Source organism: Fragaria vesca, linkage group LG1 (assembly GCF_000184155.1).
Source record: "Fragaria vesca subsp. vesca linkage group LG1, FraVesHawaii_1.0, whole genome shotgun sequence".
NCBI lineage: Eukaryota > Viridiplantae > Streptophyta > Magnoliopsida > Rosales > Rosaceae > Fragaria > Fragaria vesca.
Genome location: NC_020491.1, coordinates 4,193,962 through 4,220,470, shown reverse-complemented (window position 1 = coordinate 4,220,470; position 26,509 = coordinate 4,193,962). Strand labels below are relative to the sequence as shown.

The 26,509-nt window shown below is 38.7% G+C and overlaps 5 protein-coding genes and 1 pseudogene across 6 annotated transcripts; 1 reads left to right on the top strand and 5 right to left on the bottom strand.

Moving 5' to 3' along the window:
* Positions 1-194: 194 nt before the first annotated feature.
* LOC101293726 (protein BEARSKIN1-like) lies at positions 195-803 on the top strand. Its single transcript, XM_004288814.1, has one exon. The coding sequence runs from the start codon at positions 195-197 to the stop codon at positions 801-803; it is 609 nt and encodes a 202-aa protein (XP_004288862.1).
* A 3,953-nt stretch (positions 804-4,756) lies between these two features.
* LOC101293438 lies at positions 4,757-6,920 on the bottom strand (annotated as a pseudogene). Its single transcript, XR_183827.1, has 5 exons — positions 6,898-6,920; positions 6,671-6,827; positions 5,699-6,191; positions 5,216-5,413; positions 4,757-4,810 (listed from the first exon to the last, which is right to left on the bottom strand). The product of XR_183827.1 is annotated as an uncharacterized LOC101293438 (transcript).
* Positions 6,921-7,278: 358 nt separating this feature from the next.
* LOC101293140 (pentatricopeptide repeat-containing protein At2g27610-like) lies at positions 7,279-9,711 on the bottom strand. Its single transcript, XM_004288813.1, has one exon. The coding sequence runs from the start codon at positions 9,709-9,711 to the stop codon at positions 7,279-7,281; it is 2,433 nt and encodes an 810-aa protein (XP_004288861.1).
* A 134-nt stretch (positions 9,712-9,845) lies between these two features.
* On the bottom strand, positions 9,846-12,793 carry LOC101297476 (heat shock cognate 70 kDa protein-like). Its single transcript, XM_004287356.1, has 2 exons — positions 12,495-12,793; positions 9,846-11,838 (listed from the first exon to the last, which is right to left on the bottom strand). Exons 1-2 carry the CDS (start codon positions 12,706-12,708, stop codon positions 10,103-10,105), a joined length of 1,950 nt encoding a protein of 649 aa, XP_004287404.1. The 5' UTR covers positions 12,709-12,793; the 3' UTR covers positions 9,846-10,102.
* Positions 12,794-13,206: 413 nt separating this feature from the next.
* LOC101299800 (GATA transcription factor 24-like) lies at positions 13,207-17,077 on the bottom strand. The gene is made up of 10 exons (XM_004287364.1): positions 16,555-17,077; positions 15,920-16,006; positions 15,702-15,835; positions 15,386-15,496; positions 15,148-15,262; positions 14,927-14,986; positions 14,508-14,573; positions 14,338-14,409; positions 13,870-13,947; positions 13,207-13,665 (listed from the first exon to the last, which is right to left on the bottom strand). The coding sequence occupies exons 1-10, from the start codon at positions 16,831-16,833 to the stop codon at positions 13,600-13,602; spliced, it is 1,068 nt and encodes a 355-aa protein (XP_004287412.1). The 5' UTR covers positions 16,834-17,077; the 3' UTR covers positions 13,207-13,599.
* Positions 17,078-20,232: 3,155 nt separating this feature from the next.
* LOC101303262 (GATA transcription factor 25-like) lies at positions 20,233-24,751 on the bottom strand. Its single transcript, XM_004287375.1, has 7 exons — positions 24,265-24,751; positions 23,990-24,073; positions 23,771-23,904; positions 22,188-22,295; positions 21,931-22,036; positions 20,687-20,746; positions 20,233-20,567 (listed from the first exon to the last, which is right to left on the bottom strand). The coding sequence occupies exons 1-7, from the start codon at positions 24,544-24,546 to the stop codon at positions 20,454-20,456; spliced, it is 888 nt and encodes a 295-aa protein (XP_004287423.1). The 5' UTR covers positions 24,547-24,751; the 3' UTR covers positions 20,233-20,453.
* Between the last annotated feature and the right edge of the window lie 1,758 nt (positions 24,752-26,509).

Below are 26,509 nucleotides of genomic sequence, written 5' to 3'. Positions count from 1 at the left end.
TCGTTCTCTCTCTCTCTCTCTCTCTCTCTCTCTCTCTCTCTCTCTCTCTCTCTCTCTCTCTCTCTCTCTCTCTCTATAAATTCATCATTGCCCTCCTGTGAAGTCATTCTCACTATTGTTGCTTGTTTATCTTCCCTTCGTCTAGTAGTCCTCATTCTCCAATCTTATTTCCTCTCTATTGATCGTCAACAAGGATGTCTATGTATTATGGTCTTCGAGTGGGTATGAGATTTCATCCTACTGACAAGGAACTGGTGGGTCACTACCTCCTCAACAGAGCTGTTATGGGTGACCAGTTCCAGACCAAATTCGTCTCCGGTTGTCCTGGCTTCTACGGCCAAAACGAGCCTTGGGTTATTTGGGACCAGTACGGTGGTAATAAATCTGACGATGTAGAGGCTCTCTATTTCTACACACACCGCAAGAAGTTCAATCCAACTGCCAAGTGTTTCGATCTGAAGGTGGGTTCCGGAACTTGGAGAGAGCAGCGTTCAGAAGATGATGTTGACGAGGAGGGTTCAGAAGATGTTGTTGACAAGGATGGCAGTGTTATTGGAATCCGACGAGATTATCAGTATGAAGATGGATGTGATCCCCATCAGAATGGGGCTTGGTTGATGCGAGAGTACCAGATGAAGACTAATACTCACAACAATGACGCTACTGATCAAGAACTTGTACTCTGCGTCTTGAGGAAGAACCCTGAAAAAGTACAACCAACAACAACAACAGCAACAGCTATTGCGAAGAAGAACGGTAATGATGCAGAGGATTGGTGTTCAGGTTCATATACCTATATATAGAAACCCTGAGGCAGCACTCTTGTCCATCAAGATCATCATCAGCCGATTATGGTGGAAGAGACTAATAATTACAAGGTTAAATTTCATGAAATGCAAGTGTGGCCTATTTATCAACTACCCTCTCATTGTAATAGTTGTAGAATTTGCTCTGCTGTGTAAAGCAAATTTGTAAGCTTCAATGAATGAGATTCATGAGAGTTTGATTGTAGAATAAATCAAGAGAAATGAATATTGTCCATGATGTTATTGGCCATCATTGTCATTCATACTCGTCTAACATTTGAGTTACACTGAATTCTAGCATTGAGTTTACACTGAATTATTTCGTGAAGTGGCTATGAGATTGACTATATATAGAATAGACAAAATGCAGTCGAACAATTGAATTTGATCAAAGTTTAAGATGGTGTGTAGTTGAAGTTGAAGCTTGTCGAATGCTAGGCCAAGCCTGGCTGCAAGTCTGCAACCACTACATATTCAAATTGTTCCTTCCTGCATTAGTAAAAAGAAACTTAGTTTTATATATAGTGGCTATTATTTATAAATCCCACCCAAAAAACAGTATGGAGATTACAGTATGACAATACACATCCTAGTCAAAGCACTCAATAAGCTTCCTCCTCACTGTTATCCACTCTCACTCTTAACTGTTCGTAAAAAAAAAAAAAAAAAAACAAAAAACAAAAACCATTTAACAAGTTTTAAAAACGACCTCATCCATATATATTTTATTAATTTTTTCAGCAATAAGTTTTCACTCTTGACATTTCCGTCATTCTAACTTTTGGTATCTTAACTTTGTAAAACTTCAAAACGGTATCTCACATTCTTACACATGAGAGTCATTCTAGTGAGGACCCTTAGGTTAAGGACTTTTTGGTTTATGGTTTAAAAGACCTATTTTTCTATCACATTTTGACATCTCATTCGTTCAGTTTTTAGGTTTATATGAGTAGATTATTTATACAAATTTTCAACCAAATCGGTCATCGTTAAAGTAACAAACTAGATCAAATTAATGGACGAGCCAAATTTATCAAACATTCATAGTTGGTAAATCACACTTATGAATGTCTCAATGATTTTCAATATGACTAAAAATTTGCAGAAATGATCTTTGAAGAAGCAAAAAGCCCAGACAGATTGGGTTGACAAGGCAGCTTCTAAAAGAAGCAAATGTTTGGGCTTTGAAGCATTCCATTCCTGCAAGGCTGCAACATTGCAATTTAGGTTTCAGTCTAAAAAAAGAGAACCAAGAGTTTCCATTAATGAAAAGTTGAAAGCTTTTGAGTGACTTGCAGAGAAAATGGAAGGAGAGGGAAGAGACTAGGGAAGAAGGTAGGGAAGAGAAGGAGGAAGAGGGCAGCCATGGCAGCTCTCTGAGAGTGGTTGGGGGAGTAGTAGTAGTAGTAGTAGTTTCTGTAGGGCTTCATGGGTTTTGATCGGACAAACCCTGAAACGTCACATACGTGATTGACGAGAAAAAAGTCAAAAAACAGGGAAGGGAAGGATGCAGGGTAGCTTATGGTGTGGATGTCCTCACTTTTCAGTTATTATTATTATTATTTAACAAAGTTTTCTAATTTCATTTTTTTTTTCTTTCTGAAATTGCCTCCTTTAATCGGGACATTTCAAAATGGAATTCCCGAAGTCTCTGTTACCGTTAGGAGCAAAGTTATCTTCCCCTGTGTGAATTACGTAACTGACCCTAGTATCTTGTTCTTCAGTGCGCAATCTATGGGCATTTTGGGATGTTTAGACCAAAATTTGACAGCTCAGAAAACCCACGCTGTTTGTTGCCACTGCCTGAAAGAGTGAAAGCGCGTCTATAAATATACCAGCCCACTCCGCTCACAACTCACTTTCTCAATTCGCTCTCTCTCTCTCTCTGTTTCCCAATTCCCCAATTCGCTGTTTCGATTTGTTCTTCATTTTCTACGATCTCGATTTCTCTACCCAAACCCTATAATTCCAATCTCTCGAACATCCCTGAAACCCTAATTGTGATCCCTATTACTTGTTGAGGTGTGTTGATTAAGGATGAGGCTAGTGAGGAAGAGCAAGACGGCTGTGAAAAAGCCAAGGGAATTGAAGAAGATGAAGAAGAAGATGGCTCGTGAATTCTTCTCTCTGGAAGAGTTGCTGCCTGATTATCTTGCTGCTGATGATCTGGACATAATGTTGTCAGTTGATGATTTAATTGATGATCCGAATCTCATGTTTTTGGAAGATGAGCTACTGGGTGATGCTCTGGTGGCAGAGGAAGAAGAAGAAGAAGAAGAAGAGACTCCTATTCTGATAGCTTTCGGTGACGAGCTTCAAGAGGAGGAACAAGAAAGCATTGACATTTCTATGTCTTGTTTTCAAGAATGGGTAGTGTCCAATCTATTTGATGACTAGAGCCGTTTGTCGATAATCAATTCCCCAAGTTCTTCAAATTTGGTTCTGATTAGTGCTTTGAGACTTGCTCTACCACTTTAGGATTCTTAGTGTAGCTACTTAGTTGTAGTTGTAGCTACGACGTGTTTCGGAGACTATTGTATCTAATTTTGTTGGTTTGGTGGCTTTTCAAACCAATTCTTGTGTCTAATTTTGTTGGTTTGGTTGCTTCTCAAGCCAATTCATCTTGTAATTTTGTTAATATCTATCAATGTAGTAGATTCTTTTTGTGCTCGTCTAATTACACTTTCCTATATTTCTTTGAATCTTTGTTTTCATCTTGTTACTACTTTAGATCAGCAAAGAATTATTTACACAAAAGCATGTAGCATTGTTTAAAAAAAAAAAAAAAATTGCATTAAGCTGGTAAAGAGATATGCAGTTTTTAGCAATTGAAAAAAAAAAATGCAGTTTTGTATGATTAATCTACAGAACATAAAGAAATCGAACAAGTCACATCAGAAGTCTAAAATTTAAAGATATAAGTAACCAAGTATGTCATTAAATTTTGAACACCAAGGTTTTCTTAACTTAACAATGAAGTATAGTTGGACAAAAACTAGCACGAAAACAAGGTAAAATCCATAGAATAAAACGATCATATGCTCGATATAGTCTGCAATCATTCCTTCATCCTCAAACTTCAGTATCCATCTAAAACAGATATTTAGGTAATTGTTTTGTTTTTTCTTTTCTATATATGTCTGATAAGATCGATCCATACCCTTTTTCTTTTCTTTCCACTCTTCCCACAAGTAACTACAATTTCATTATCAAGCATTGGCACCACAGTTTAGAAGATTTAATTTCAAAGTTAAAATAAATGGAGGAAGAGTAAAACATAAAAGTAAATGGTTCACCATGATAAATTTACAAAGTTAATGGCATGAGACCCATACGGAAACACAGTACAGAACAGATTGAAAGAAAGAAAATAAGGCCAGCAGAGCAAAGCACAGCACCAGCAATCATATAATTCAAGTCTACCCTGTGATGGTTTGCAATTTCAATTCTCCTTTGGTTTTGTATATATTATGTTTCAATGTCTTCCATACAACTGTATAAGCAAATAAGTTCCATTATTTAACAAATTTTTATGTACTACATTAAACTAAAGATTTTAACTAATCTGAAATAGAAATAGAATCACAAAAATAAATCTTGAGATTCAAACCTTTCTACCACTAATATTTCAAAGTGATATAACTAAACTGTCTGTGCATGACTCTAGTTCATCTCACGTCATAAGAGGATAATGACTTGCTGAGATCAACATATATGCTTAAAGGAGCATGCCAGTGTAACCCAACCCATACGATGGCTACAGAGTTTTTTAGTGCAAAACTAAACATTTTCCGATCAAAGAGCATGTGAATCTTACGTATCAGAGAATAAAAACATGTGAACACCTCAAATGTGATGGGACTCAAGTCACTGTTCTTATACATATCTTACTATTCAAGAGAAAAGAAAACAACCGAAAACTTTTGCCTTAGGGCACCATGACCATTGGACTAATCCAAAAGGCCACCTGGCCTAAACAACTTTATAATACCTCGAAGTTTATACTGAAAGAGTAACAGAACCACTATAGAGTCATTTAAAATCACCCTTTCTACATAGGACAGACTTGTTTAAACAAAAGGAACATCACATATCATATCAAAATCTAATTCATACGACTGATACTAGAAACCTACAATCCTGGCCTCTGGGTATTGGGACTGATCCAGAAAGCCTCTGGGCGTGGATAATGTTTAATACCTATTGTGTATACTGAAATAGCCACGCACACGCTTTAGTGAGTGTCTCAACCAAATAGGAACTCCACGTGTCATATCAGACTATTTAGGGCATTAATTTCACATTTGCGTACAATTACAGTCTACAGATCAACCATGTATATAACTCAACCCCTACAATCTTGTAGAACAGAAACCGTTACTGAGTATTGAGAGTTTGATAAGTATTACCAGTGCATTGTGCATGTTTCCCGGAGAAGCAGAAATGAAGATATCACTTTGCATGCTCACATAATAGTCAACTGCAGCTGACAGAGAAGCCTTGCCTTCAACCTTGGCCCTTTGCTCGGCTGAAGTAAGGCTCTTCTTATCCTCCATTAGTGGAAATAATCTTCTGCGAGTTGTGATCCTTGCTTCTCCGCCATAAACCTGAAAAAGGAAAGTAAATTGTTCATCCACTTTATAACCCCAACTGCTAACACAATTTTCAATTTTTATTGCCAAGTAACATAACTCATATGAAACCCTTTTTATTGCCAAGTGACCCTTTCAATATATTATCTTTTAAACCTTTCAATTCATTAAAACTGCACCTGTTCAAACTTCTTCATTAAATCATTCAATATATAAGGACTGAACCAACTTGCTCTCTTGACAAAGAAACAAAGAGGCTACCCTTGGCCATTAATAACAACAATTTTACTCAAGACAAACCTTGTGGGACGCAAGATAAAGCCGTGTGCTATTGTTGAAGACAAGAGCTGCTAGCAACAATACAATTTCTTCAAGCCTCAACGGGCAACGCCCCTGAATTCTGAGTTCCTCATCTGTGAGCTGAGATTTTAGGATCCTTCCCGGCCAAATTACTTGGTGATATTATGCAAGAGCAAGTTCTCAGCTTTACAACCAAAATAACAGGCAGAATGAGCAGCCATATTCTCTATGAGTATGTGCAGGGAAAGAGAATATAAGCAATCAATTTCAGCTCCCTGTTTATCAAGGTCATATGTTCCCTCTTGTGAGTCTGTATTTTGGTGTCTTAGAGGAGGGCTGTGGAGACGATTATCAAGGGTTTCTCCCACTTCCCTAATATGAGGAACAAAGGCTAAAGCTTGAAAGTTCACTTTACAACGTAGGCGCTGGATGCTTTCAGGCATTTTGTCGAAAGAAACGATGGGAGAACGGGGAAATAGCAGCAATTCCATAACTGTATCAATTAACATCTTACAAGTCATAAATTATAGATTTTCAAAGTAGATCCTGAATGTTGACCATAAAGTTCAAAAATCTGCATTTACAGATATACTGAAGGTTGGGTTGTACAAAAGTAAGATACTTGAACCTAGTCCATATGATATTACCCAGACAACAGTAATCCAATAATAACATATGCTAAAAGATTTGTAACTCAAAGCTGGTTGCTTGACAGGTAAATCATATCATCGTGATTAATGAATACTCAAAAGTGTGACTGTTCATCCCACCTCAACCCTAGCCCTTCCCTTAGTTTTACTTAGAGAAAGGACATTAAAGGACTACAACTTGAGTTACCAGGACCAGTTCCAAAATGGACGTAGGATCTAGCTCTATGAGCATACATCATAGGACAATAGTATATGAGATCAAGATATTGAGCTTAGAATTCCAAAACAAAAAATTGAAATAGGGTGAAAAGCATTTACTGACCTATGCATTGTGGGCAAGACATTTTCCAGATACCACTCAGCAGGAGCATGAACTGGTGCCGTTTTTAATTCTAGACGGCCATATGCCTGTAGCATAGTACTCCCTAGAGCTCCAAGAAAACTCACTAGGAAGTTAAATAGAAACTTCACTGCGTAGGCTGAAAAAAAGGTAACAGAAGCCTCACAATCACTGCCATTAAACACAATCACAAATACAGCTAAACCCACATTTGAAGGGAAGATTCATCCATGTTTCTTTCAAAGATCAACACATATGCACTGATTCTAACTTATAAAAATATCATAATTCACACAAAGTAACAAGCATTAGAACTAATTCTGACCTTTTAGTCAGTGCTCAGTTAACTGTCATAGGATCGACGAACATTGCTTGTACAAGTTCCAGCAGCTTCAAATTTTCATCTGTGTCAAACATAAAACACTCCAAACTTTAGGTTTTTTTAGTGAAAATCCAGATCTACATAACCCAAAGACATCAGAGAAGAAGGAACAATAAAAGAGGGCATTTCTCAACCTTTGAAGTGTGACACCACGAACCAGCCAATTGATTTCCCACCAATAACGAAAAACAGTTGGCGGATGAATTTCCTACCAGTAGTCACCACAGGAACACTTCCCTTCTTTGAAATGATGAAAACAATTTGAATCCCTCAATATAATATGCCGATGATAAACCTGTGATATGTAATTCATTGCAGTATGACAATCTCCACAAACCCGGAGATTCTTAAAGATTCGAATTGGTGCCCCTGGTGATGTGGTGAGAAGACCAAAAGCAACAGCCAACTTCTCACTGTGATATGCTAGGCCAAGCTCCTTCCCCTCTTTATCCATGTCATGAAGTGCAAAATTCATATCTGGCACGTATCCAGCTTCCTTGATGAACATCATGATCTCGTCAATTTTTGAATATACTTCAGTAGTCCATGAATGGCTTCTGTCTTCAGACATAAATGTATGAACTTGGCCATTCATCTCAATCCAACTACATCCAGGCTCCTTAAGAATTCCCTTTGATTTCATCAGTCTTCTGATTCTTGCTGCATCTTCCCATCTACCAGCTGCGGAATACATATTAGATAACTGAACATAAGGCACAGCATTCTTGGGCTCCAATATAAATAGGTTCTCCGCTGCCCTCTCTCCCAGCTCTATTTTCCCATGAACTCTACATGCAGCTAGTAGTGCTTTCCATACAGTTCCGTCTGGTTCTACAGCCATTTCATCAACTAATGCCTCAGCCTCGTTAAGTTTCCCTGAGCGCCCCAAGAGGTCAATCATACACGCATAATGCTCAGGACCTGGTTTTATTCCGTAAACCCTATTCATCGATTCAAAGTAGTACTGACCTTTTTCTAAAAGACCAGCATGGCTACAAGCAAATAACAAGCCAATAAAAGTAATGAAGTCCGGTTGGGTACCAGTTGCAAGCATTTGATTGTAGAACTTCAGAGACTCCTTTCCTCTACCATTCTGGGCATAACCAACAATTAAAGCTGTCCAAGTAATCACATTTTGAACTTGCATAGAATCAAATACTCTAAGAGCCTCTTCTAGACACCCACATTTTGCATACAATGTTAGAAAAGAATTATCTACTGATAACGATGCTTGAAGGCCAGACTTGATGAAGTTTGCATGAATTTGTTGGCCAAACTCCAAAAGTGTCAGTTCTGCACAGGCACTCAAAATGCTAGCAATGATAAAGTGGTCAGGATAGATCCCTGCATCCCTCATCTCACAGAATAATTTAAGTGCTTTTTCATGAGAGCCATTCTGTGCATAGCCTGTGACCAGGGAGGTCCAAGAGATAACATCTTTGTCTGGCATATACCTAAACATCTCAACTGCAAATTCTATATTTCCCAGTTTAGCATACATATCAACAAGAGCATTACCTACAAGTTGATAAACCTCAAATCCAGTCTTCACTATCAGACAATGAATAGCCACTGCGTTTTTAACCTCCTTCAGCGCAGCAAATGAATTCAGAACAGATGGATATGTATAATCATCAATTTTCAGTTCTCTTGAACGCATTTCTCTAAACAAAGACAAAGCTTCTCTTATAAACCCCTGCCTTACACACCCAACAATCATCGAGTTCCAAGAAACAACATCGTCAACCTCCATGCTTCTTAGCACCTTTCTTGCACTGATATGATCTCCGCATTTCACGTACATGTCAACTAATGCACTTTGAACAAACACATTAGGCCCAAAACCACTCTGTACAATGCATCCGTGCACCTGAGCCCCAAAACCAAGAGCTAAAACCGATGCAGAAGCAGTCAATACACTAGGGAATGTGAACTGATTGGATTCAACCCCTTGCACTTGCATGTCACGAAAAAACTCCATTGCCTTCAAGCCATCCCCATTATGAGAGTACCCTGTAAGCATAACAGTCCACACCACATGATTTCTCCTATTCCTCAAACTCTCAAACAGACACCCGGCTTCAAAAATGCGCTTGCATTTTGCATACATGTCAACCAAACCAGTAACAACATCAACATTACTATCAAACCGTGTTTTTACCATGTAACCATGCACCATTTCACCTCTTTGGAGCAAACCCAATTTCGAACACAACCTCAACAAACTCCCCAATGTGTAAAGACTCGGCCTTTCCCCCTCAAGCTGCATTTGCCAAAACAACCGGAAAGCTTCACTTCCACACTCACTTCGGCAGTACCCAGATATCAGTGAGGACCAAGTGATGGCAGTCTTACTTGGGGTGGCATCAAACACTTGTTTAGCTTCAGTCAGTCTTCCTGAATTGGCATAAGCAGCTATCATTGTATTCCAACTGAACTCATCTCTGCTCGGCATTTCATCGAACACTTGGCGGGCATCATCGACTCGACCAGAAACGGATAACCTCTTTAATAGCAGATTGGATTCGAACTTAGACTGGGTTGCATCCACAATGCTATGGACAAAATGGGTTAAGACTCTTTGCTCGAATTGCTGAGCTTTGTGGTGAACGGTCAAGTACTTCGAGTGCAATTTGTTCATAATCATAACCAGGTGGTAACTTCTCAATGCCTAACCAGTCACCACCTTTGCCTATCATAAGACTCGAGCTTGGAATAAGAAGGGTTAACGGTTGATGGTTTGCAACGCAACATAGCCCAAGGCTACCACAAATTGCATAACGAGGTGATCTCTATTGTATAAAAGAGTAAATAATAAGCCCAATATATTTTAATAACTAAAAGAGAAAAAGAGAACAACAATCAGAAACTTGAAGAAATAGGCAAAGGTGGTGAACCAAATCACATTGATAGATAGCAAAATACAAAAGGAGGCCTAAACCACCCAAAACAACCATAGTCCACCTTAGTTGGAAACAAAAACATCCTAAATATCCAGAGAAGAAACAATTACTGAATCAAAACACAAATCCTTAATCGACTTCTTCGATCTTGGGACCAGCACCACTGCCACCAGCTGGAGGAACATCTTCATCCATGCCACCACCCATGTCGGGAGCAGCACCACCCTGATACATCTTTGCAATGATGGGATTGCAAATGCCTTCAAGCTCCTTCACCTTGTCATCATACTCTTCAGCCTCGGCAAGCTGATTGCCATCTAGCCATTGAATAGCCTGCTCGATTGCATCTTCAATCTTCTTCTTGTCCCCTGCGTCAAGCTTGGAAGCAATCTTCTCATCCTTGATGGTGTTCCTCATGTTATAAGCATAGTTCTCCAGGGCATTCTTGGACTCCACCTTCTTCTTGACCTCCTCATCCTCTGACTTGTATTTCTCCGCTTCTTGCACCATCTTCTCAATCTCCTCCTTGGACAGTCTTCCCTTGTCATTAGTGATAGTAATCTTGTTCTTCTGGCCTGTAGTCTTGTCCTCGGCAGATACATTGAGAATGCCATTGGCATCAATGTCAAAACAGACAGTGATCTGAGGTACTCCCCTTGGTGCTGGAGGAATGCCGGAAAGCTCAAACTTGCCAAGCAGATTGTTGTCACGGGTTCTTGCCCTCTCACCCTCAAAGACCTGGATCAACACACCAGGTTGATTGTCCGAGTAGGTAGAGAAAACCTGCTCCTTCTTAGTTGGGATTGTCGTATTCCTAGGAATGAGCACAGTCATCACACCACCAGCAGTTTCCAAACCCAAGGACAGAGGAGTGACATCAAGAAGCAATAGGTCCTGCACCTTCTCATTACCCTCACCACTCAGAATAGCAGCCTGCACAGCGGCGCCATAGGCAACAGCTTCATCAGGGTTGATGCTTTTGCACAGTTCCTTTCCATTGAAAAAGTCTTGTAACAGTTGCTGCACTTTAGGAATCCTAGTGGAACCACCGACAAGGACAACATCATGGACACTGCTCTTGTCCATCTTTGCATCTCTCAAACACTTCTCAACTGGCTCCATGCACTTCCTGAACAGATCCATGTTCATCTCTTCGAATCTGGCACGGGTGATGGATGAGTAGAAGTCAATACCCTCAAACAGAGAGTCAATCTCAATGGTAGTCTGAGCAGTGGATGAGAGAGTCCTCTTCGCTCTCTCACAAGCTGTCCTCAACCTCCTTAAAGCTCTTGGGTTTCCACTGATGTCCTTTTTGTTCTTCCTCTTGAACTCCTGAACAAAGTGATTCACCATCCTGTTATCAAAATCCTCACCACCCAAATGGGTGTCTCCAGCTGTAGCCTTCACCTCAAAAATACCTTCTTCGATTGTAAGAAGAGAGACATCAAAAGTACCTCCTCCAAGATCAAATATCAAAACATTCTTCTCGCCAACACTGGTCGCCTTCTTATCCAAACCATATGCAATGGCGGCGGCAGTAGGCTCATTGATAATACGGAGCACATTTAGGCCAGCAATGACCCCAGCATCCTTTGTAGCCTGCCTCTGGGAGTCATTGAAGTAAGCAGGTACAGTAACAACAGCATTCTTCACTGTTGACCCAAGATACGCCTCTGCAATCTCTCTCATCTTGACCAGAACCATAGACGAGATTTCTTCTGCGGCAAACTGTTTATCTTCACCTTTGTAAGAAACAACAATCATGGGCTTGTCACCAGGGCCGGCAACAACCTTGAAAGGCCATAGCTTCATGTCTCCCTGAACAGAGGAGTCACTAAATCTCCTTCCAATCAACCGCTTTGCATCTGCAATCATCACAAATCCCATTTAGAATGCAATTCATACAGAATCAAACACAATAAACTCGAAACCCCAAAGATTTTATAACAATCAGCAAACCCATACACAATTTTAACAAACTAAACTTACAGCTCCAGAGAAATTCAAAGGCACTTTACTTAACTAACACCACCAAATTAACACTAAAACTTGAACAATTTGTATAAATTCCAGTTGAAAATATATGGACAATCTTACTTCGACAAAGCCACAGATCACGAGAAGATAATCTTTTCATCGGAATCATAAAAAACCCTAGAACAATCTAAAGCAGTAAAAATTGGCAGCAGAATTCACCCAACTAGTTAGCTAAACAAAAACAGGTCCGGTAGCGAATAGGAACATCACAATATCATAAACCCAGTAGACTAATCTACTTTCTTTTCAAAAAATTAACCAATCGCATCAACTCATCAAGCCAAAAACCATAAGAAATTAATTCTTGGCTGCAATTTAAGCTTCCAACACCATAAACAAGACAGCAGTAAATCTTGCACAGTAAAATTTGCTACATAAACAAGTCAAATATCTGTTACACTACGCAATTAGCTAAACCACATACTTAGATCACAATGATTAAAGCACAAATCTGGAAAAAGATAAAGGATCTGGGAAATCTTACCGAAAACGGTGTTGACAGGGTTCATGGCGACCTGGTTCTTGGCGGCGTCGCCGATCAAACGCTCGGTATCAGTAAACGCCACATACGACGGCGTCGTTCTGTTGCCCTGATCGTTGGCGATGATCTCGACACGGTCGTGCTGCCACACTCCAACGCAGCTGTAAGTGGTTCCGAGATCGATTCCGATCGCTGGTCCCTCTCCTTTTCCGGCCATTGCAGTACCTCAAAAGACTTGGCTGAAAGAATTAAGAATCGCAGAGAAAAAGCTTGAATTTAGGGTTTTGATTTTGCAGAAAGATTTCGAAGTGTTGTGGTGGAGAGGATTTGGGGATGTTTATATAGGAAAGAGAAAGACCTTTCTGGAGGGAGTGTCTAGAAGGTTCGGGTCTAATGTAGACCGTTCAGTACTGATTACGGAGGATGGTGCTGATTCTATTTCCTTACCGGGCGTGGTTTCGGGCCGGGCAAAGTTTGATTGTTCTTCCTCTTTGGGCTATGTTGGAAGGGTCTAGACTTCTTAAACTCGTGACCTTCACGGTGTTCGTCGTTTCATATGCTAACGCGTGAGCTAACGTATACACCTATGTTGCACCGACATTGACACTGACACAAGGATACCACACGGCGATTCTTAAAAAAAGGAAGATCCGACATCAATTCACTTTTATTATCACACCTCAGAAACAAGTATAAAGCTAACACTGTCATTCATCCCATAAAACTATCTTATCATTCCAAACAACACTAACTGTTACTACAATTGAAAGGCAGCATTTTCAATAGTATGCAATCAGAAGAGACCTAAACAAATTACACATTCTTATGATCCTAACAACTATCGTACAGAAGGTAAATACAACTTATATCCACATCAACAAATGTCATCTGAAAGAACCAATTTGCCGCCCCCACTCACAAGATCATTGCAATCAGACAGTCATGGTTCTTGGCATATATTAACTCAGAAGTCGCTAAATACTGCTACTTCATGCGTACAATACCTTTGGCCTGAATCTTGCACAAGGGCATGAGAGAAACTAAAACCAGCATGGTCCAGGTGCCAACTATACTTCAAGACATCAATCAGCTAACAACTCATCACCTTCTAATCAAAATTAGTAGGGATGTCTAAATCTGTATCTGAAGTACTAGGGAGCTCAAGCAGAGGCTCCTGCAGATACCAAACTTCAATGTAAGATACTCTACATCAGAGAGTTTTCATCAACAGGTTTAATTTACATTTCAAAGAATGCTTTCATATTTCATCAGAGTATAGCATAGTTCTAAATAGCAGAGTGGTACAATACTGAGATTGGCAGACCAGAACCAAACATAGTAATGGCAAGACTCTGCAGTCATGATAAGCACATTATACCTGCTCATCATCATTGGACGAGGAAACAATTCCCATGGGCAAAGTGTTTGTAAGATCCTCGGGAGATTCATGAAAATTCTGCATGCATGAATATATGTCACAATAGAAAGTAATCGATAATACCACTGATATATGGATAGTCATCTCCATGTATATCTTCCTGACCAAATTAGGGAAAACACGATAGCACGGAAATTAAGAGATATTTTTTTCAATCACCTTACAAAGTCGATCCAAATTCTTAATGTGAACATATCACATAGCATATGACTAGTTTAAATTCCAGTATACCAAGGAAAAGGAACCAGTGTGCTTTGCAGTGAATGAAAATAGTTAAACCAAGTCAGAGGAGAAAGAAACAGTTTATCAACAGTGTATTTGAATTGCATGACGAGCAGTACTAAAAAAACAAAATACCAAGATGCATAGGCACATTTAAAACCATTGTGAACATAAAGGTAAACATACATCCACATCCAGGTTGACAGAAGCATCATTGGACCCTTCAATGACTGATTTAGAAGGATCTTCAGGAGCTCCCTGCATACACCATGGTATTAGGCATGTATAACAAGCTTCACACTTCATGTAGGAGGTAATAGCATAAGACGAGGGGGGAGGGTGGGGAGACAACATACATGCCCGTCCTGGTTGGCAGAGAATTGACATTCAACAATTGATGGCTTCATTTCAAGTGGTGTTGCCTGCAGATCTCATTTTTTTCATTACATAGATTTCAATGGCAGCAAAAAGGAAACAGCAAAGCACAAATATATCTATCATTGTGACAAAAACATCTGATACGTATGATTCTTAAGCGCTAAAATATTCAGCAATCAAAAGATGTATTTTAGGAACCAATAAAAAAATTGAAGACAACCCACAAAAGGAGAGGTCTTTTTTTTTTTGGGGGGGGGGGGGAGGGTAGGGAAGGAGGGGGTCAACCCAACTCGTGACACAGTACACGCACATAAAAAAAATTTAATTCACAACTTAAAAATGGATTTTCGGATTTTCACTTCTGAAAGAGAAGAAAATATCTTAAGGTTGCACATACAGGTTCGATATGGTCAATGGAAAGGCTCCTTCCTCCCTTGCTGAGATCTCTCAATGTTCCCTGTACAATCAACGAACTGGTAAAGGAAAATGAAATGACTAGAAGAGATGGGAACAAATGATTACGACCACGTCTAAAACAACGAGAGAGAGAGAGAGCTTGCCGTATTTACACTCACGTAATGAGCATCTTATCAGATTATAAAAGCAGAATAAACAAACCTTATTTGCCCACATAAGACCACAAGCATTACATAATGTTCTTGGACCAGCAGGTCCACGGCGCATAGCAGGAGTATTATTTTCACTAACTCCACAGTGTTGACATCTTCGTAAGCTGAAAACACACAGAACAACAGGTAACAGTGTGATCATTACGACAAGAATTTCACTAATCTCACTCAATATTATACATTATCCAAGTATTGATCAGGAAAAACTAAATTGACTTGGAACTCACACAGTTTCAGGTCGAGGAGTGCCATCTTGAAGGGTACTTTGTGCCAAGTCCCAACCAGAACCGCCAGAATTTTCTTTTAATGATGCGAACTGTCCATTCTTACGATGCATTCTGGCATAAAAAGAACAAGAAGGGTACATCATTAGCTCCATAAGACCAGGGAGAAGAGAGTATTATGAAACTAATAAGATAAATGATCTCCCAATATACCTAATCTAAGGATGATCTCCGAAATGAACCCTAGAATTTATTTATTTTTAAATGGTAGACCTGAAAGCAGTTGTTACAAGAAAGAAGGATCCTGTTTATGTCTCACCTTTGTGCAACCTCTTTACGCACAGTGTACCTAATTTTCTTGTCAAAACATCTCTCCTTCCGTTTCTCACGGAATCTAACCAGGGAAGCTATTCTTCGCGAAAGATTTGAACGCTTTGGGGTGTCACCCACACCCTAAAGAATGTGTAAGGCAAGACATAAAAATTAGCACAGAAGTTGTATTGAAAGCGGTCACATTAACGTCAACCTACGCATTACCCTTATATTCTGGTCATAAGACACTTCCACTGTAGGAACACCAGTTGGCATATCACGTCCTCCCAATAGCAAGAGCACTGCTCGTACCTATTGCATGTATAGCACCCATCAACCCATGTCTTAAAATAACCATAATCCAAACCACAAAAACCCACATTACCAAACAAAAGGCTGTGAGTTTAACCAGATAAAAAATTAACTTGGTTTCATATATCTTTGGGAATTTTCCATATTACTTTGCAAAATTGAGCATTTGACAAAATAACTCAAATCAAAATATAAGTTTTAAGTTTAAATAGAATGGCAGGGACTGTGACTGTACATATTTGTTTCTATATATGTATCATTTCCATAACTGGTAATACCAAAACAGCATCACTGTAGTAAAGTCTTGATCTTGAATAAGATATTACAAAAAAATATTTGATCATAAATTGCAACTTTAAATCCCATCAGCTCTGTACTCTTTAAACCCCAACAGGATGTGTAAAGAATCTAAACTCTGACACCCCAAATCAACCCTCTGCAGTTAAAATGTATTAAACTGAACACCAAGAAAAAAAAAAAATCTTATTTTTACTGTATAAGATCAGTAAATAAATAGATAGGTAAAAAACAGAGCTCGAGAGTGAGACCTTCTGGGGCGTAACAGCCGGAAACACATAAACCTCGCCTTCAAAAGAGAGAGTGAGCTCACTGGTCCTTGTCGCCACCGCCGCCTCTGACGTCAGCACACTCACTCCTCCACGCGCCACCGAGCTCGCGTGAGCCTCCGCTTCCTCCTCCTCCATAATCTCATCGCCGCCGCCGTCTTCGTACTCGCCCTCATCGTCCTCCACCTGAAACGAACCCGCCGCCGCCACGTGGTCCTCGTACGGACGCGCCTGCAGAGGCTGTGGATTCACCGCCGCCATATCGTCCAAATTCCCCAAATTCAAAACCCTACCTCCTCCATCGGATAATTTACAGTCACTGAAACAAAACCCTAACCCTAACCCTAACAGCAGCAAGAACCTATAGAAGAGAGCTCGAAAAAGAAGAAGAAGCTTCGAAAATAAAATTTAAACCCAAAAATAGCTAAGAATTTTGCAGAGCCTGCTCCTCTGTTTCCTTAGATAGCCGCAAATGGGTAATACTGTATTTCTTTTCTTTTTTCTCAAAAAATCCAAATTAAACTTTCCAGTTTTATATATTCTTCTACACAGAGTAAGTGTTCCACTGTGGCGCAGCACTACGGGATTGAGCTGCAAGGGTGAGGTGGGAGGTTTTGATTGGCTCAATTAGGATAGGGTGTAGGGCCCGCAACTCACATGCGCGTTGTTGGAATGGGGCCTACTGTAATCGAACGGCTGGTGATGGTGATTGAAGGCGTGGGGTGGAGATTTTATTAGCAGTGATTGGGGTTTAGAAAGTGGACTGGGGGTTTGGGGAAATTACCAAATAGGGAATATGGAGGGTTCTATTTATGGAAGAAGTGTGGACTGTGGAGTCGCATCCTGGTGAGTTTGATCCAAAGTGGATATAGCTGTACTTGACTGTTGGCATTATGGTACATGCATTTTTGTGCAAGAACTGCCATTATGGTACACAATGTTACTTATTCTTGCTTGGGGAAGAAATTGCGTTTTGTTGGTTTCTACTTTCTTGAGTCTTGACCCAAAGATGATGCACATACAAAAGAAAAGAATGTGGTTGGATAATTAGAGATTGCATTTCATAAGAAACAAAATTTTATCATTTGGTGACGAATAACATGTTTTCAATGTGACAATAATTTAAGTAACGTCTACGCATATAACGCAAGTGTTACATGCAACATTGGTCCAGTTTACATGTAATTTAAGTAACCGATAATTTACATAAACGTCTACGCATACAACGTAAGTGTTACATGTGACATTGGTCCAGTTTATATGGGGTCAATGCATCCAATACTTTCCCACGATGAACACCAATGATAGAGATCTTACCGGGTTTCTAGTTTGAACTAGTCCACAGATAGACCACACAAGTATCGATATGACTTCATTGAAGATTAGTGACTTCATTGTTTGTCGTTGTGAGTCTATTGATTTCTTTTATAAGTTTATTCAATAAACATATATGTCTTCTTACCGTATTGTCACTATTGTGTGATGAGCAAATTGACTGATATGACTTAGGCTGGTGTCTCTTTGCTCACCATCAAGTTTTGGCGGGACTATTGAACAGTAATTGGCAAAGATAGGATCTGCGGGAGTTACCATATTATAACTTTTATGTTTAGTGTATGTAAAAATAATAATAACAAAAAAGAAAGAGGTTAGACCGGCACAACATCATCTATGATATATCCAGATGTGGTGCACTTCTATCTGTTCTAGCAGTATACTCTACCAACTCAACTTACGATGAGTGTTAGGTGGATAAGGTATTCTAATTAGGTATGTTAATCACAAGATAATGTTCTTTTGACTCAATTCATAGATGGTTTTATTGGCAATCAGAATCCTTATTTGCTTCCTTAATATACAACCGTGTTAACTGAAAAGGAAATTCATTTTCGTCCACGTTTGGATGTAAATCCAATTGTGAGATGAATCATTCATAAGTATAGTTTATTTTATTTTAAAGAGGATGGTTGATTAAAGTTTAGAGAAATTTTAAATACACACATCTAATATCTTAATACACACCCTATTATTTTATGTTTCTATTAAGATTTTATAAGTAAGCTAAATGACCAAAACATATATCTATTATTAAAAAAAAATCGCGTTTAAAGAGGATGGTTGATTAAAGTTTAAAGTATTATTTTCAACATCTTCTATCTTAAAATCGTCGAAAACACGTCTTCTCCCCTAACCATAATTCTTCTCCACAATTCATTTGGGTTGTTCTTTTTTTTTTTTTTTTTTTGTATCCGTATCAGCTTTAGTTTGATCTTACAGATCATATTGTCAAGTACTGCATCTTTATCAGCTTTAGTTTGATCTTGCATATCATATTGTCTATTGTCAAGTACTACATCTTTATTATGACATGTTTTATTGAATAACTAGTTGTCTATGTTTAATAGCTACTGTACTTTTACAGTTGTACTAACTTGTAAATTTTGGAAACTTGTATTGGTGATTTGGAGTTGGGATATAACAATAATCATTTGATTATAAATTGAACGATGATAACCAAAAATTTCTAGCAAAAATTAGACGAAATAATATGTAAAAAGAGATACCAAATAGTAAATATATATTAATTATATTAAATAACGGAATATTTCATAAATTAAGGGCATTTTAGACAGTTTGAGATGTATATTAAGTATAATACTGAAATGAAAAACTTGATAGGTGGTGTATTAAGTAAATGGTGTGTATTAAGATATTAGGGGTGTGTATTTAAAATTTCTCTAAAGTTTATTTGGTGTATTAGTAAGCAGGTGAACACCAATGTATCTCCTAGATCCTATGTTATTCTAGAGTAGGAAACTAGGAATCCATTATTCATTAGTTCATTTGGAACTAAAAAAACAAAAATGAGAACCAATTAAGTAACAATATGGTATTACTATCGTCAATAGATTCATTGACATTTGATAAGTACACAGAATCCGATCTTGTTAAAGTTTTCATCAAGAGTTATATTTCAAACTGATTAAAAATTTAAAATGGTGGTTAAAAAGATGCAACATAGTGTTACACTGACTTCCAAGAGATAGCCTTCCGTTAGCAAGAAGGAAGGGTCTCTCTCATGTTATGTTGTGGAGGTAGATTCCAAGTGTATTATAGATGCTGTCAACAATGAAGCCACACCCCTTGGAGAATTTAAGAAATCATTGAAGACATTGCAAGAGATTTCGGCTATATTTCTCTCAAGCACATCCTTAAAGAAGCAAATTTTGTTGCCGATGTCACAGCTCATATACGAGCTCAAAGCCAAGGAGGCAGAGTCTGGAACTGACTAACATGCCTTTCGGAATCCTCTTTCATAACCATGTTTCCTACTACTTTCCTACACTACTACATTCTATCCTGGCCTAGGGTAAATCTGCGGTCTTAGGATTATGAAAGAGATTCAAGACCCCATATAACCAAACAACACATGCCTACGGAGCAAACATAGTTTGGCCATTTTCCAAGCTTGCCCACAGGAGCAAGTCAGAGAGATGCCCCTTTTCATTTGCTTCGTCCTCAATAGGCATGAGAGGATCATTTCAGGGTGGTGGTTTTGTCCATAGATACAGACTCCGCTGGATTTTTAAAGTCTGCGGTTCTGCGCAAGCAATCAAATTACCACAAATGTATTTCGGGGCAGCTAAAGACAGATGAAATGGTCATGTGCCAAGATAATACATGATATTATAAATTGGATTAGGTTTTGCAAATACGTTATGTCCTCCCAGGGTACTGTACCCAAACCTTAAAAAAGGAAGAAAAAAATAGATTACTTCTTGTATTGATCAAGGCACTATTATCACTGTACATAATGAAAATTACGACCCAACCTACTTGAATGTGATGCCAGAGGCAAATTGGCATTTTAATCACACGATCTAAGTTTCAGCAACTAAAGCCTTGTTATCACCATTAGATAAGGGAACAACATTTGCACCACCGTGTACAACCATTGCCATTCCAGTGTCTGAGTCATCAGCTTCAGCCTCACCCTGTGAAAATGGGTAATGACATTTAGTCATTTACACATGTGCGGAAATAAAGTTGATTTTGACAAGCAATACAAAATTACTAATCCCCTTAACAAATGTCAAGAGGGTCATGAACACACCTGTTCTCCAGCTGCCAGAGAATGACCCTGTGGTCTCTTGGAAATATCCCTCAAAACCCCCTGCAAAATTTGTGATGTCAATTGTGAGAACTACCGCAGTCTCTGCTAGATAAACAATTTTTGCAGGTTATAAGCTGAAAGCAGCTTTATCGGTAATGCCCAAAAAATGTCTAGAGCAGTGCAACTGGAAACAGATGCTATCAAAGTCAAATAAACATTCAAATCCAAAAGTCAGAATATGCAAGTTGAATTAATACCCGTGACCAGTAGCGAACCTAGGGTTTTATCTATACGGGCGTGATGAAAATGAGAAAGTAATTAATAACTTTTTTTATCTCAAAAAAAGAGTTACCAATTGTTAAACATCACACATAAACTTTGAACATCAATAACATTTCAATGTTTAGTCGGTGCATGAAAACGTGTTGAGAAAGAACAAAAAACAAACAAACAATTCTAGATCATACATATAAGTTTGATTAACTATGAGTATCATGTGATCTAGAATATCGGGCTGATTAGTAGATCTTCTTATCATTTAAACAAAATAGGCTGGGCTATTGGGGGTTAAAGACTTATAAGTAAATTATCTTTGAAAGATTGTCTGCTTATACTAATTACCTATCAACTGCACTAGGGGAAAAAATCCAGTGACAGCATAAGCCGCCAGTACGCATATACTGGGTCCGCCAGCACCCGTGAGAATTTTAAGCAAGAAAGTTTTATTTGCTCACAACAACAAATAGTGCAAGTACAGCATATGTTAATAGATACTATCTACTTGGATTTGCTCATCCACAAAATAAGGCTATCATAATATACCATCTCTTCCATGTTCCACAACATATATCTACCCATGTATGTTTTTAACGAAAAAAGAAAGTAAAACGATAATAATTAATAACCAGCCTCACCACATTCCATAATAGATATAAGCAGACAGCATCCAAGACCCAATGTCTTGGCATTCAGCTCACAGTCTCAGTTGCAGACTGTGAGCCGAGACCCAATGTCAGGCATTCTTTAACCCTATTAATTGTTTCCAGACAACATGCAAGACCTAAAGTCCCCACATTCTCAGTTGCAGATTATCAGTCAGTCCACCAAAAATTCAGAATGTTCAAGGAATGTGTACTAATTCGTGAGGACAAACAAAATCAAAAGTTCTTACAACTTCAGAAACCAACTCTATAGAAATACAGCAATAAAAGAAATCAAGAAATTAACTCATAAGAGATACCGACCCTGTTTGCCCAGAAGAGCCCGCAAGCATTGCAAAGAGACCTTGGACCAGATGGACCACGCCGCATCATTGGCGTGCACTTTGAACTTGTTCCACAATGCGTGCATCTAGACAACCAGATAAAAGTTGCAAATCATGAAGCACCACCAAAAATATAAAGGTAACGTGTAAAAATATATACTTACATATAGCAAACTCAAAAAGCAGGCAATTAATAAAATAGTACAAAAAAGAAAGGACACTCTAAAGTATACTCACGAGGTTTCTGCATTGTTGTCATCTTGCCTTGACTCTGGGCCAGAACCCCAGCTGTAATCTCCATCTGACTTTTTGGAAGAAGTAAATTGCCCCTTGTTACGCTGCATCCTGAGGTAAGACATTGATACATGAACAAAGCATGGATTGTAACACAAATTGAAGTGGTCGAGCTAGAGATGTAATAAGCAACACACCAGAGCAGTAATGAGCAACACATGAACAAAGCACGGCAATGAGAGAAAGGTCACATTAACAACCGTCTTAATCCCAAATTATTGGGGTTGGTAGATAACTTCACTTTAAGATCCAAACTAAGAACATAGACACAGAGGACAACAATGTCAAGTGACAACCCATTTCTTTGAATGGAACTTTTCAACGGCTCCCCTGTTCAGGGCAGGCGAAAGAAGAAAATAAATAACCGTAGAAGCACGAAAGAAAGGTTATATGCTACAATCTTATATGTTAAAGAATCTGCATATCAACACTGAGTGGCCCATAAAGCACAAAGCTTCATGAGATTGTGAAATGCAACCATACAATTTCATCAGAGAACACAAACGCTGTAGAAGTCCAAAACCCATTCCTATCATCATCGACTGATATCTTTTTTCTTTTAATTATTAACTGCTACCTTCCTAATGTAGGTTTCCTAGTGTGCCTAATAATGTAATATGATAAGCAGTTGGCTGATACAAGTTTGCGATCATATTAAAATAAAATCATACAAAACACACCATACTTCATTATAGTAGTGTCATATACTTTTTAAGCATGCCTGATGTAACTTATGTGAACTAACCATTCAACTGCATATCTTAGTACCATAACCATATATTTACAGGTTATTAATCTCCCCTCATCATCCCCTCCTAACCCAGAAATCCCAAAACAATTTCAACCGCAGTACCATAACCATATATCTACTGGACATTAATCTCTCTCTCCTTGGGGTTCTGACCCCATAAAGCATGGAAGCAACCCGTGGGCCTAACTACTTGACTAAACCCTCACTTCATAATCAATTATGTTTTCATTCATCACAAGCAGATATGAGCAAGATTTTCATGGAGATGCTCCAGTTGATATAATTTGATAAGTAGTTGCACATTTAATCACATGAACCTGTTGCCATAATTTAGGATTCTACAATGACAGAGTGTACCAATAAAGAAACTACAATCAGACTATAGACATTGTAATTAAGATATTCTTTTCCTTCTCTCCACCTCAAATTATAATGTCATCAAACTGAGAAAGTAGTTCATGCACCAAAATAACAGATCTAACATATGTATCAAAGGATCCACATTCATCAAATTAAAACCTGTATAGATTTTCCATCAGTTAATATCGATCACACAGCAAGTGCAAACAATATATTTGCTTAAAAGTAAACTTTGGGTTTTACAAATGTAATATAAACAAAACTAAAAGTCCCTCATTCGAGAGGAAGAGTAAACCAACAATGCGTATTGACATATGTCCTCAGAATTATATTGTTTAGTTAAAAATTGTTCACCACTGGAACTTTTTTTTATTATTTCACTCAACTAGTTCAGCAACTTGAGCAGAAAAATCACCTGAGTGCAACTTCCTGACGGACACTGTATCTGACTTTCTTATCAAAGTTTCGTTCTTTCCTCTTTTGACGGAACCTATTTAACGACGCTGCTCTATGAGGCTGAGTACAGCCTGCCGGAAACTCTGTTATGGCCTGCACATAGCCGACAACACATGAAAAAACACAATCAACACTATAAAACTCTCCAATTTGAAAGCTTTCCGGTCTAAGAACATACCCTCTGGTTCTGCATTGCCATGTCACCACCTTGATTACCAGAAGATGATTCCGAGCCCCCTAGCAGTAATAGCACAGCTTGAACCTTCATACCGCATCCAAATGCACAAAATGTTAGTTATCAAAGCACACTAACACACCGGATACAGAACAAAAATCTATACGGAAAGTTATAATCCAATCCAACTCAATTGAATTTCAATTCAACAAATGCCCATAATTTCGACAATTCACACACACTCCAACAAAAAAGCCCTAAATCAAAAATTGGGTTACCTTTTCGGGGGTAACGGAGTCAAAGACGTAGACTTGGCCGCGAAACGAGAGCGTGAGCTGACTGGAGCCCTCGTAAGGAATAGCCATGTCGAGGTCGGTGTTTCCGCCTTGAATGTACACGTCATCGGAGGTGGCCTCCTCGACGACGACGCCGCCGTCCTCGAGCGTGTGGCCTTCGTAGTGAATGTGGGCGTTGTCGATGGACTCGGCGCCGGGCGCGTCGTCGTCGTTGGCACCGCCGGCGGGGATCTGATTCTGCATGGGGTGGGCGTGGCCGTACATTGGGTTCGGGGAATTGGACCTAAGGGTTACTGGGGCATTACAGGGAGGGAGAAATTTCGATCAGGTGTGGTGGGCGAAACCCTAACCCTAACCCTAATTTGGAATTTCCTAATTGGCTGTGGGGTTTGAGGTTTGAGAGATGAGGGAAGAGGAGTGAAGAGGAGAAGAGACGAGGGAGAGAGGGAGGGTCGAGATGGGATTGAATCGAAGGTTCTGCGCAGAGAGAGAAAGAGAGAGAGAGTAAAGGACAGCTCAGGGGACGATGGTATGGACCCTCGTATGGGTAAATAACCAACACAAATTGGCCCTCCCAATGTCGATAATTACAAACATTGCCAATTTAAAAAATATATATATATATAAGAAAAATAAATTTATATTTATATTCACTCATTTTTCTGCCAAACGCCATTTGCAAAAACCTATAACCGTTACTCATCTCTATCATCAATTGGCCTGATGATTCCTTCTCTATCGGGCACCTTTCCGGTTGTTTAGATTTATGGGTGGCTATTTAGGATTTTGTTTTCTACTTTTATGCCACTTTTAAAGCGACGGCATAAGAGAACGAAAAATATCTCGTTACTCGTCGAATTTGAAAGGGTTGCACATGATAGATTTCAATTCAACTATCCAACTGTATCAACTAAGAATTCACGACTCAAACGGCGTCATTAAACTAAGCAATCATATAAATCATTACAAACAAACGAAAGGTTTTAAATTCACTTAAGAGGGTTGTGTCTACACCCAAGGTAAACATTGTTAAAACGTATCATTCTTTGAGAATATTCATTAAAAACTCAATTATGACTGAAGATGTGTTATTTCTACCAAATTGATGGGGTAAACTAAATCCACAAACTCTTTTGATTTTATCCTGAAAGGATTGAGGAGAAGATGGTAAAGTCAAAGGGGGTTGGTACCTCATTGACATACAAATTGACTTCCTCATCATCAAGTTCTCTTGAGGATGACATGAACTATGCTCTCTGTGGTGGTCTATGGATTCTAGCTGCGCAAACCCTCATTGTCAGGAACAGAGGTTAGATTTTGACCATTTGAATGAAGCTCTTTATTGGTTAGATGACTATATGGGTAAGAGTTTTTGTGAACTGCTTCTCAAATGTTTCAAGGATTACACCGTTGTTAATATTGGAAAAATAAATAAATAAATAAATTGTGATGTGGTTAAGCTGATCACATTAATATTTGGTCATGCAATGTGCAAATTTGCTCGAGCTTAATATGTGGAGATTCTTCTTAACTAACCATTATGCTCTTTTGTGGAGGTTGAATATGTGGAATATCATATTGTCTAGGGTCATCATTTTACCCGTGAAAGATATTGGGCGCTCGCTCTGCCCGAATCAGCGCTAGGGAGGAGGATTCAAAGCTCATGTGTGGCCCATTGGCTGGCTAGACCCTATGAATCCCGCTCGATAGCGAATTCATCAATTCTAATATTAATATTTTTTTTATAAAGTGATTAGTTGAATATGTGAACTAGATAGTTCATTAGACCATATTTTTCAATGGAGCCCTTCTAATACTAGTTGAGGATTTTTCGGTTTATAGATTAACAAACCCATTTTTGGATCACATTTTGACATCTCATCCGTTCTGTTTTTAAGTCTATATGAGTAGATCACTTCTTCGTATTTTCATCCAAATTGGTGATCATTAAGGTAACAAACTAGATCAAATTAATAGACGAATCAAATCTGTCAAACATGAACCGTTCAAGTTCATAATTGGTAAATCAGACTTATGAATACCTTAACGTTTACTATGGCTGAGAATTTACATAAATGATTTACTCATAAATATCTAAATGAACGGTCAATATATGGTTATAAGATCGAAAAGTGGAATAAACCAAAAAGTCATCAACTAGACCTCAATATTGAGGTCCTCATTAGAAAGGCTCCATTAAGTTCAATCATATTTGTGCTCTAGCTAT

Excerpts from the sequence above, each read along its gene's own strand:
- LOC101293726 (XM_004288814.1), top strand. The coding sequence starts at position 195 with ATGTCTATGTATTATGGTCTTCGAGTGGGTATGAGATTTCATCCTACT.
- LOC101293140 (XM_004288813.1), bottom strand. The coding sequence starts at position 9,711 with ATGAACAAATTGCACTCGAAGTACTTGACCGTTCACCACAAAGCTCAG.
- LOC101297476 (XM_004287356.1), bottom strand. The coding sequence starts at position 12,708 with ATGGCCGGAAAAGGAGAGGGACCAGCGATCGGAATCGATCTCGGAACC. Across the intron at positions 11,839-12,494 it reads CCCTGTCAACACCGTTTTCG|ATGCAAAGCGGTTGATTGGA; the intron begins GTAAGATTTCCC and ends TGATGATTGCAG.
- LOC101299800 (XM_004287364.1), bottom strand. The coding sequence starts at position 16,833 with ATGGCGGCGGTGAATCCACAGCCTCTGCAGGCGCGTCCGTACGAGGAC. Across the intron at positions 14,987-15,147 it reads GTCTTATGTGGGCAAATAAG|GGAACATTGAGAGATCTCAG; the intron begins GTTTGTTTATTC and ends TTGATTGTACAG. Across the intron at positions 14,574-14,926 it reads CCATTGACCATATCGAACCT|GCAACACCACTTGAAATGAA; the intron begins GTATGTGCAACC and ends TGAGATCTGCAG.
- LOC101303262 (XM_004287375.1), bottom strand. The coding sequence starts at position 24,546 with ATGTACGGCCACGCCCACCCCATGCAGAATCAGATCCCCGCCGGCGGT. Across the intron at positions 22,037-22,187 it reads GACAACAATGCAGAAACCTC|ATGCACGCATTGTGGAACAA; the intron begins GTGAGTATACTT and ends CTGGTTGTCTAG. Across the intron at positions 20,568-20,686 it reads CTCTGGCAGCTGGAGAACAG|GGTGAGGCTGAAGCTGATGA; the intron begins GTGTGTTCATGA and ends CCATTTTCACAG.